The sequence below is a fragment of the Elephantulus edwardii genome, unplaced genomic scaffold (genome assembly GCF_000299155.1).
Source record: "Elephantulus edwardii isolate Elephantulus edwardi_28Jun2011 unplaced genomic scaffold, EleEdw1.0 scaffold00314, whole genome shotgun sequence".
Classification (NCBI taxonomy): Eukaryota; Metazoa; Chordata; class Mammalia; order Macroscelidea; family Macroscelididae; genus Elephantulus; species Elephantulus edwardii.
Genome location: NW_006400064.1, coordinates 1,120,727 through 1,131,816, shown reverse-complemented (window position 1 = coordinate 1,131,816; position 11,090 = coordinate 1,120,727). Strand labels below are relative to the sequence as shown.

The 11,090-nt window shown below is 45.2% G+C and overlaps 1 protein-coding gene across 1 annotated transcript in view; it reads right to left on the bottom strand.

Annotated features, from left to right (window-relative positions):
• Positions 1–360: 360 nt before the first annotated feature.
• MYO15A (myosin XVA) overlaps positions 361–11,090 on the bottom strand; it is a 79,474-nt gene continuing 68,744 nt past the window's right edge. Inside the window, exons 59-64 of the mRNA XM_006901204.1 lie at positions 7,430–7,590; positions 4,672–4,805; positions 3,144–3,277; positions 2,065–2,198; positions 1,236–1,376; positions 361–462 (exon numbers count right to left, since the gene is read on the bottom strand). Coding sequence (XP_006901266.1) covers positions 361–462; positions 1,236–1,376; positions 2,065–2,198; positions 3,144–3,277; positions 4,672–4,805; positions 7,430–7,590 — 806 coding nt within the window. The remainder of the gene's footprint in view (positions 463–1,235; positions 1,377–2,064; positions 2,199–3,143; positions 3,278–4,671; positions 4,806–7,429; positions 7,591–11,090) is intronic.

Sequence of the window (11,090 nt, the reverse complement as noted above, 5' to 3'; positions counted from 1 at the left end):
CCAAGGATCATACATCTACACTTACAGAAACCACAAGGGGGGATACCTGAGGATGGGCAGATTCACACATCAGACCCTAAGTAAACCATGGACAAAGTCCAGTTCAGCTAGGTCACTGAGACGTCCCTGCAACTGATAGTAGTCTGGACAGGATCTGTGATGGGCATGGGGGCAGAGGCTCATGGTCCGGCCTTGTGCTCACTGCACCTTGAGGCAGCCCTCAGAAATTCCTCCTGTTGGCTGCATGTCACAACTCCAGCCCAATTCTGGATTGGTCCTTGAGAGGTCTTGGGGATTTGAGTGACTCCTCCTGGCCTCCCCCAAGGTTCTCTGGCAGAAGCAGTTGGAGGCTGGGGTTGGTCAGAGCAGGGTAATCTCACTGGGGGGTAAGGTGAGTTGCTTCTCTCGGGTACTGAGCAGGTTTTCCACATGGGCCGCCACCACACGACACAGCTCCAGGCCCTGTAGATTAAAAACCCCCTTCATCTTCCTACCTGTTACCTAGGGCCTGTAGGAGTATGGAGAACAGGGAGGTGGGAGAACCAGTATCTGGCAAGGCCACTGATGGGAGAGGGAAGAGGGAGTAAATGCAATCCTTGGCTTTGGGCAAGGGAGCTGTATGACTGAACCAGTAACTTCCTCTTCCTGTGCTCATCTGGATTTAAGGGGCTAGACAGGGCAGACAGTGTGAATCTCACCCCTGTTCTGTCCCCTTTACCTGGGCTGTAAGGCTTGAACAGAAGCCTAGGGGGTGATTTCTGCCTTTTAAGGAGTAGCCAGTTGATAATAAAGTACAGGGCACGCAGGCCTCAGCTTCCCTATCTTTCCCCCTAATGTGGGAATCCACCATCCCTACTTTCAGTCCTAGGCTCCACAGTTTTAGTTCTATGTCTTAGCTCAGGTGAACCTCCTCAAACCTCCTGTGTCTCTCCCCCTTATCTGCTCTCTGTGTTCTCAGGAAAGTCCTAGACCCATAATTTAACAACCAGGGCTCTTCCTTCAAGATCTGCCATTTCCTGGCTGTGTGTCCCCAAGGCCCTTCCCACTCCTCACTATTCTTCAAGATGCTTCCCTGGAAGACCCCACAGTGACTAGAGCTATATTCAGAGTGGGTTGGTTCTGCCTGGACTGGGTTGTACACTTCCTGACATCTTGTCTAGAACTTGGCTCTGGTGAATATGGGCTACCAGGTGAGTGAGTTGGGTAATGAGGCCTCAGGCTCAGAATAGGAGTACCTGGTCCAACTGTAGCTGCATAGTGTGCTGGGCTGCCACATCCCCCAGCACAATCTCCACGTAGGGGTAGCTAGAGTTGACTGTAGGCCGCTGAGTCCGGGTGGACTGGATCTCCTTCAGGGGGAACTCCACTATCAGCTCCTGAAAATCAGAGTGGTGAAACAGGCTGTGGAGCTAGGGATCTTTTCTCTACAGTCTTAACACTTTCAGCCTTCTCCCACACTCCCTGTAAATCAGCTCAGCAGAAAGCAGGATACCCTGGTATGAGCGCCAGTTGCCCAGTAACTTGCTGTGTGACTTTGAACCAGTCATTCTCTCTGTGAATCTAATCGAACTAATGCTGATAATGCCTTGATTGTGTGTCCGCTCTTGCTCTAAATACTGGGGTTCCGAGGCCATGGTAGGTGCTGTTCATGACTATACCTTCATCTTTACTTCTGGTTTCAGACCACACATTAGGTAAACCAGATGAGGAGTTAGCACCTCATTAAGTAGTCCTTGATGGTAAACCATGTAACACCCCACTGTTGAGACTAGATGATCTCCCAGCAATCCCTGCTTGATTAACTCCAATTGCTGACAGAAGTAACACACCCTTTATTGGCTGCAGTCAGAAATATTTTCTAGAATCACTTCTCACAGTCATCATCCTTTTCTCAAGTTTTGTTTTTGAGACCAGATCTAAGAAAGGTAATAATACTACACTTGACCACAGACTCAGGAGGTGGTTCTGCCTATCATTCCCATTTTCCAGAGAAAGGGGCTGGCTCAAAGTTACACAAGCAGAAAGTGATGATCAGGACCCCTCTGCTTGACCAAGGTCACTCACATGGGTCTCAGTGTTGAGAAAGTTGAGTCCATTATAGTTGACAGCAAGAATGCAAGGGGCTGGCACAGCCACGTGGCTGCAGCTCTGGATGACGAAAAAGGAAGAGCCAAACATGGGCAAGGCACTGAGGAGGCCTGGAGTACGGAGATGGGGTGGCAGTTACATGATGGACAGGGATCAACCCCAACCATCATCACCTCTTCCCTAAGCATCCGACTCTTCCTGCCTCTCTAGCCTCCTGTCATGGCCTTTTCATCCATCTTTGTCCATTCCACCTATCCAAGCTCTTGCTGAAGCACGTGCTCAGCTGGCACTGAAAATACCCCAGTGCAAACAAAAATGTGCCTCCTGTGGATGAGGAAGGCAAAAATCCTATCTATAAAAAAAGACGTTCTCTCTAGGAGCACCTTCCACCGAGCAGTCCCCTGGCCCAAGCTAGCCTGTTGCTCAGCAAGTGGAGCCTTTGTATAGTGCTCTGCATGCACTATTATGAATGGTAGATTTCTCATCCCCAGAGCTATGTAAATCTCTGTTCACTGAAGATCCTCTGTGCTCACTCTGTGCACCAAGCTGTGATCCAGCTGTCTCTGTGGCCCACAGGCCTTCAAATTTCTCCACATCTGTTCCATATCTGCATCCTCTGCTCTGAACAAGTGACTCCATCATTCTCAAAGGAGAATGCTGGTGAGGGGCCCTCTTCAGCATCCTTCTTCCCTGAGTCTAGCTCTTATGGAGGTATATTGTCATCTGACATCATTTCCACTCTCCCTGTCTCTGGGACTCCATCCTAAGTCTAATTTTCACCCCAAGTTATTTACTCCAGAAGCTTGCAATGCTTCATTTAGGTTCCTGGGCCTCTGTCTTCCAGGTGTAAACCCAACTATGCCCTCAGGGTCAAGTCCTGGGCTTAAATGAAAATTCTCTTACAGAATCCGGCCAGAGTCCTCATCTAACTATCCCACACTATCCCTCCTCTACACTTTGCTCAAAGACTTTCCTAAGGAATGTCCTTCCATACTCCTTTTCTCCAGGATGCTGACAAGCCCTATGGATCTCCATGCCGAACCCTGGACTCTTACCTAGAAACTGGGCTCGGGCCTGGTGGGGGCTAAGAGCCTGTGTCTGCTGCCAGTGCTGATTGATCAGGCGGAGCCAGCTGGAACTTGCGATTATGTAGTAGAGTTGGGCTGGGATGTACTCCTGGACCTCTTGCCTGGTGGGGAAGGGAAAATCTTCCCTGAGTACCCACTACCTCCATTGAAGACTCAATGCTAACTAGACAGGCTGAAAATTAGCAAAGTGCTCACATAGGAACCTGGCATGAAGTAGGGATTCAACAATCACTGGTTAAAACCACTAGCATCTCTGCTTTGCAGGTGAGAAGAGTGGGGCTCTGAGTTCACTAACCAGCAAAAGGTGTTAGGTGGGCAAACCTGGTCAAGCTGGGCACTCTGAGTCTCGCTTTCCACATCTGTAAAAGGGAGACTCTGCAGCTGGGAAGGCAAGCTGAGATAAGGGTGTGTTGGAAAAAGCAACAGCGTAACAAGTGTTTCTATACAGGATTTTATCATGCTCTTCTCACTTAAAATGGTAACACAGAAAGGATCCATGGAGCCCTTCACATGCTACACACACTGGGACACACACTGTTCACACATGATCAAATTAAGGACTATTTATGATGGCAGTTCTCAAAGGGTGCCCAAGGTCCTGGGAGGGTAGCAATATGATTTTCACTTTCCAGTTTCTTTTTTGAGTGCATGTGTGTGTGTGTGTGTGTGTGTGTGTGTGTGTGTGTGTGTGTTTCTGGAGGCTGCATGACAGGTGACATCACAACATGCTGAATGAAAAGACTGATGTGAGCATCCAGCTTCTGTTCAACCAGACAGTAAAGAGATTCTCAAAAAGGAAAATAGTGTCATACTCTTTTCACTGATTTTTTTGAAAAGTAGTTTTTTTTATAAAATGCTATTTATGGTAAACATGTACATTGCTACTATTTTTAATAAATAAATATTTAAAAATTTTTCCTCAGTTTTAATTTTGAATAGTGTAAATAGTACTAAGTTTAACCCACATAACCTAAAACTCTTTGGAGTCCTATTTTTAATAAATAAAAACTTTGGCTTCTGAGACCTAGAGTTTGTGAACAACTGATTTGATAGCATTTATCACACCTTGGGGAACATTGGTTTAGAGATTCCTCCCAAGTTGCTGAACTAACCCTCTACTGCTGGATATTCCAGCACCACTGTGTGGTGATGCTGTTTGGAACATTTCTGTAGTTAAGTCTTGCTGCACAGCTGTATGTATTTCTTGGACCACAGACTGTGTGTCCTGAAAACTTTTCTTTAATCACTATATTTACTCTGAACTATTAGTACAGGCTGGAAGCAACTTGTTATGAAAAGGGATGTGGATCCCAGATGATGGTTGAGGTGGGGGACTTTAAGTCCTAAACCAAGATAGCCCCTTTCTTTACAGCCTTACTGATGCAACACTGAGGTGCCTGGGCTGTGTAAGATGAAAAAGGTCAGGAGGCAAAGGGCAGGGCTGCCTATTGTCCAGGCTGAGAGACAGGAGGGGAGCCTGCTGGGCAGTGCTTACACACTGGGCAGGTAGAAGCGGTTCTTTGTACGGTGCTGCAGTAAGGCCAGCTTGGACACCTGCTGCAGCTGTTGCTCACTGGGCTGGCTGGGGAGCCTGCTGCTGAAGAGACCTTTCAGGTAGTCAGGCAGGACCTGTGGGGATGACAGACGAGAGGCGTGAACACTCCTGGGTCAGTCTGCTAGGGGTATCCTTGAGATAGGAGATTTAATCAAGCCATGTTTATCTGCCTCCTGGGGCCTTGGGGAATGACAGCAGAGGGTGTTGTATAAGCAGCAGAGCTGAAGTGTTGAAGATGTGTGTGTGTCCACAGAACTGGGGGTGATGATGGTGGAGCAGCAGGCCAATAGCCCCTAAACTGGAGCAAACTCCCAAAGCACCTGAAGGTTCCTCAGCACTGCCTGCCAACATGGAGACTGGATTTCTGGTGATGCCATGGCAGGTGGAAGGATGGAGGAGCTGGGGAAGGGCTTTCTCATGGGAAAGACTTTCTTTCTGTGGTGAGGAAATTATTTGAGAATGACAGAGGTGATGGCTACTCCACATAATGAATATAGTAAATGCCACTGGATTGTACACTTTTAAATAGTCAACTTTATGTTATATGAATTTCAACAACAACACAGTTATCCAAGTTGCTGGGCTACACCCTCAAATCAAACCCAAATGAAACTACCTTGTACTGAGTCAATTGCAACACCTAGAGACTCTGAGAGAGAATAGCCACACAGGGCCTCTCAGGTGTACCCTTCACAGGAGTGGAGTGGCCTCCCAGGGCCTCCCTGGTGTAATCATTCACAGGCTTGAAGAAGCTGCCCAGGGTCTCCCAGGCTGTACAGAGTGGAATGGCTGCACAGCCTAGTTTCAGGGTCTTTTCACATGCTGTCAACCCCACTTGGCTGCCCTTTCCTGCATCTCTGCCTATTCACACACTCTGTCAAGGCTCCACCTGTACATGTCATGGCCTCAGAGACCTGCTGGAGTCAGCTAGGAGTTGTCCCAGTTCTATGGCAATGACTTTGAATTTGACCATGTGTTTGTTTCTGGTTTGTCCTTTTTTCTTAATTTTTTTTCCTAAGCAGTAATTTGCTAATGTTGTTTGTTTTGTTTGTGCTGTTTTCCATTGAGGCTGAGAATCTCCTTCCTCTTTTTTTTAAGTTTATATTGGCTAGGTACAAAAGTCTTATACATTGTGTTTCATGCATTCATCCATGTGTGTGAAACATTTTCAATCAGGATCATACATTTTACAAAATCTGGGTTCTCCCTTTCAGTGCTGAAATTTGTGTCATACCCCTAGGCAGAGAGAGGTGTTTTTGTATATCAGGTACCACTTACTTCAGCAATTCCAAGTATATGATCCTAAAGCTCAATCACTTGACTGTGGGTACATGTTGGCGTGAGGACCAGGCCTCTGCACCTTGTTCACTGTGTTCATAGACTGACCTGCTATATCCCTTGGGACTAGTGAAGGTACAATTTCTCATGTCCTACCACAGATCTGTTAAATTGGCATCTTTCTGGAGGACAAGCAGGAGCCCTTGTGGCACCATGGTTAGCTGCTAACCCAAAGGTTAGTGGTTTAAGACCAGCAACCACTCCCTGGGACAGATGTGCATAACAGTTGGGAGTGGGAGACAAAACACTAGCCAAAAACATATTGTCATTGAATCAGAACTGACCTCTAGAAGGTTTTCAAAGGCTGTAAATCACATGGAAGAAGAATATTGCCTGTCTTTCTCTCCCTCAGAGCAGTTAGTGAATTTGAACTGCCTGCCTTTGGGTGAGGCAGGAAATTAGGGAGGAGGGGAAAACCAGAGACAATCACATGGTCAAATTCAAAGCTGTTGCCATTCTGAATTCCAAAATCAATCTCCATAATAGTCTATGTGTTTCCTACTGCCAAAGGGGCCCTTTAGAGTAGTGAGAGAAGATCTTCACCCTGAAACCCACAGCGTCCCTTTTCAGCAGGAAGTAGCTAAGAGAATACGCCGTCCCCTTTTCCTTATGACTCAGGGTGAAGTCTCTCTCAGGGAGGAGGGATAGGGAATGGCAAAGGATACACTGACAAAGAAGATTAATCAGAACTGGCTTTGACAAGCACTGTGGCATTTGGACAAGAACAAACTGGGAGGAGGGTAGAGAGAATAGTGCAACAATGAATGAGTGGAAGCCCAAAATCTCTGTAAATGTTTATGAAAATTAATAAAATATAATTATAGAAAAAAAAAAAAAGCTGTTGCCATAAAGTTGGTACCAACTCCTAGCTGACCCTCACAGGGTCTCTTGAGGAGGCTGTAATGTACACAGGCGGTGAGTGCTCAAGGACATGATGTCACAGCCGGTGAGTGCCCGTCTTTCCTTCGAGGAGCCACCAGTGGATTTGAACTACCAGAGACTCTCAGCCTTTGAGTTAGCTGCAAAACACTCTAGGGATCACACCACCAGAGCTCCACATCCATGCTGAAGAGGCATCTTCCAGAGGAGCCTTCAGAGAGTGTGTGAATAGGCAGAGATACAGGAAAGGGCAGCCAAGTGGGGCTGACAGCATGTGAAAAGAGCCAGAAATGAGGCAAGAAGGATGACAGTGCTGGTTGCTCGGAGTAGACCACAGAGGGGGAAAAACGCTTTTAGTGTTAGAAATATCAGCAAGGACCAGATCATAAAGACATTCAGCACCAAGTCTGAGGAGTCTGACTTTGTAGGTCTTGGAGACTCAGAAGTTCCCAGAGAAACAAAACAGCCCACAAAAGCTAACCTGGTTGAAGTGCATAGTCACATACAACTCATTTTCAAACTTGAGCGGCTGATTCCAGAGCACACGCCGGAACCAAAGCATATAACCACCATCCATCTGCTCCATCTCGGAGGCCACATCCAGGATGTAGGCATGGCGGCTGAGTGGACACACGTGCTGACCTGCAGAGTTGAGAGGCAGGTGTGTTTGAGTATTCACACACTTGGCTCTTCACACCCATGTGGACTCCAACCAGTCACACAGCAGACATCATGTGGACCAGCTTTCATCCCTGGCTGGGACTAAGCTTCTAATTAAGAGAGTAGGTATTCAAGGGGGAAAGAGGTGGGAGCAGAGGGATGAAATCACAGGGTTACACAATTTGGTGGGTAGAGGGAAAGGGTGAAGGAAATGGAAAAGATTTGGCGGGGACCTGAAAAGACAGGGTAATGGTAGGCATCGTCTAATGGTGATTAATTTTATAAAATGTAATACATGAGAATGATTGTATGAAATACAATATTAATGAAGAATAGTGTGAGACACAATGGATACAAACTTTGTAAACAAATCAATATAAAATAAAGTTTTTAAAGTGAGAAAGAAAAAAAGAGTGGGTATTTGTGGAATAAAGGGCCTATAATACTGTATATTGTATTAAAACTGAGGACCCCAAGTGGGAATTGCTTCAATTCAAAGCTGTAAGCAATGCTCTGTTTTTCCCTAAGGGGAGGCCTCTGGGGGTGCCTGCTTCTGCCTGAGAAAGCACTGGGTTAAGTTCAGAGAAAGTCTGGCCTCTTATCAGAGGAGATTGGGGACAAGGAGAAGCACAGGACTTAGATCCTGAAACCCAAGAAGGGGGATGCCCTTCTGCAGACCTCTTCATGGCAGAGCCCCTGGAAAGGTTCAGAGCGGGAGTGTATGAGGCCTGTCAATGAGTGGGTTTGTAAGGAGGGCTTGTTCTTTCCTCAACTGACATTTTGCCAACCACTCTATGGTTTCAGCAAAACTTTACTAAAGACAAGAGGCCTAATGAAGAGAGTGCTGGTTCCAGAGACTGGACAGCCTAGGTGCACATCTCAACTGTGTGATCCTGAAAAGGTCACCTCCTCGGCCAATTGATAATGGCCCCAGAGATGTCCATGTCCTAGTCCTAGGAACCTATGAATATATGACCTTAAATGACAAAAGAGAGTCTGCAGATGTGATTATTAAGGGCACTGACATAAGGAAATGAATCAGTGGGCCCAATGTACTCAGAAGGGTCCTTGTAAGAGGGAGATAGGCAGCTCAGCATCAGAGAAGCAAACAGAGAGGAGATGTGAGAACAGAAGATTCTGCACTGCTGACTTTGGAGATGGGTAAAAGATGGAGATTGATGGTTCTGACATGCGCCAGACACAGGAAAGGAAACAAATTCTCCCCTATGTGTCAGCTCTGCTGTTACCTTGATTTTGTCCAGCCTCCAGAACAATAAGATGATAAGTTTATGTTGTTCTAAGTCAACATATCTGTGGTAATCTGTTGAAGTAGCTGTTAAATTTTTGTTGTTAGGTGTTTCCCAGTTGACTACAACTGTTAGTGACCTGAGCTTTGCCTTATCTTGCACCACCCAGACAATCTCTAATATGCTCGAGCCCACTGTTAGAGTCACTGGCTCAATTATCTTTCTGAGGATCTTTGTTTCTCTGATCCTCCAACTTTCTCAGTGTATGTCATTTTGCAAGGGCTGGCCCCTCCTGACAACATGCCCAATGTCTGTGAGATGAAGTGTCATCATCCTTGGCTCTAATAAGCACTCTTGATGGATTTCCTACAACACACACTTCTTTATTTGATTAAATAGGGGTAGGGGGGAAAGAGGAAAAGAAAGGAGAGAGAGAGAGAGAATAAATCAAGGCTTACCCATGAACAGAAACAACTGTAGAGGGTTGACTGGTAGGGACTGGAGGAGTGGGAGAGGGAGTACAGATCAGTGAATGAATGAGTAAGGTGAAGGGAAAAGGAATGAAGAGTGAGATAGATGTCCATATTGTTGTGCTGTTGAATACAACCCAGAGAGACCCTATGAACAAGAGATCTAAACCCTGCCCTATTCTGTGCCACCCTCATCTTTTCTGATACTTTACCTGCTACTATAGTCACTGTGTCAATTCATCTCACTGTGAGTCTTCCTCTTCTTTGTTGTCCCTCCACCTTTCCAAGCATGATTTCCCTCTCCAAGCAACAGCCTTTCCTAGCAACATGCTCAATATGTGAGACAAAGCTTTGCCTTCTTGCTTCTGAGGAGCATTCTGGATGCACTTTACCCAAGACATATGTGTTCTTTTGGCAGTCCATGGGATGTTCAGTGCTCTTACCACAATTCAAAGGCATTTGAATTCTTCTGTCATCTTTATCCATTGTTTAGCTCTCTGATGCATAGCAAGTGATTCAAAGACAATGGCTTGAATCAGGCACATCTTAGTCTTCAAACTAACATCTCTGCTCACCAATATTTTGGAGAGGCCCGGACAGCAGACTTGCCCAATGCAATGTCTCCTAATCTCGTGACTGCTGGTGCCAAGGATGAAGACTGTGGATCCAAGTAAGATAAAATCATTGGCAATTTCAATAATTTCTCCATCTATTATAGGACATTGTAAATAATGGCATTATATTATTGTATGCACTGTTATAAAAATACAAGTGTATATATTGTTATAAAATAAAATGTATATGAGTGACTATAAGAAAACCAATTTTTAAAAAAAAAGACAGACTTGTTTTCCTTCAGCATCCCATGTGATATTCAGTACTCTTCTCCATTACAAGAAGTCAAAAACATAAATCATTATTCACTGTACAACTTTCAGATTCACAGGAACCAACTGAAAATTCCATGGCTTGGATCATGTTCACCTTAGTCTTTAAACTGACACCTTTGTTATTAGCTCTTTTGAGAGATCCTTGATAGCATATTTTCCCAGTGTAACACTTCTTTTAATTACTTGACTGTTGTTACCATGGGTGCTGACTGTAGATTTAAGTAAAATAAAATCCTTGACAACTTCAATCTTTTCTCCTTTCATATGACATTGTCTATTAATGCAGTGGTGAGGATTTTTGTTTTCTTGATGTTTAGATATAAACCATATTGAAGCTTGTAGTCTTTGATCTTCTGCAGTAAGTTTTAAGTCCTCTCACTTTCAGCAAGGAAGGTTGTGTCAGCTGCATCATTCAGGTTGTTGATGAGTCTTCTTCTGATCCACACTGTTCTTCATATAGTCCATCTTATCAAATTATTTACTCAGCATATATATTGAATAGGTATGGAGAAAGGATACAACCCTGACACACATCCTTCCCCTGATTTTAAATTGATTGTTAAGAGGCTTTCAAAGAGTTCATAGAAATAAGTGCTTTTTATGGAGACCACTACGGAGAGGGGACTTTGAACTGAGATTTAGACTCGCACCATGATCATGTGAAGATGGCACACTATAAACACTAACTCAGCAAACTGATGAACTGCTAAAGTGACCAAGCAATTGTGTGTATGCAGAGTTCCCGGATGGTAGAGTGACAAATAAATCTGTGGACCTGCAGTGCTTATCTGTTGTATCATCAAGTTGGAACTGACACACAGCTGACCCTCCAGTGGGTTTTCAGAGACAGTAAATCACACAGGAGGAGATTGTCC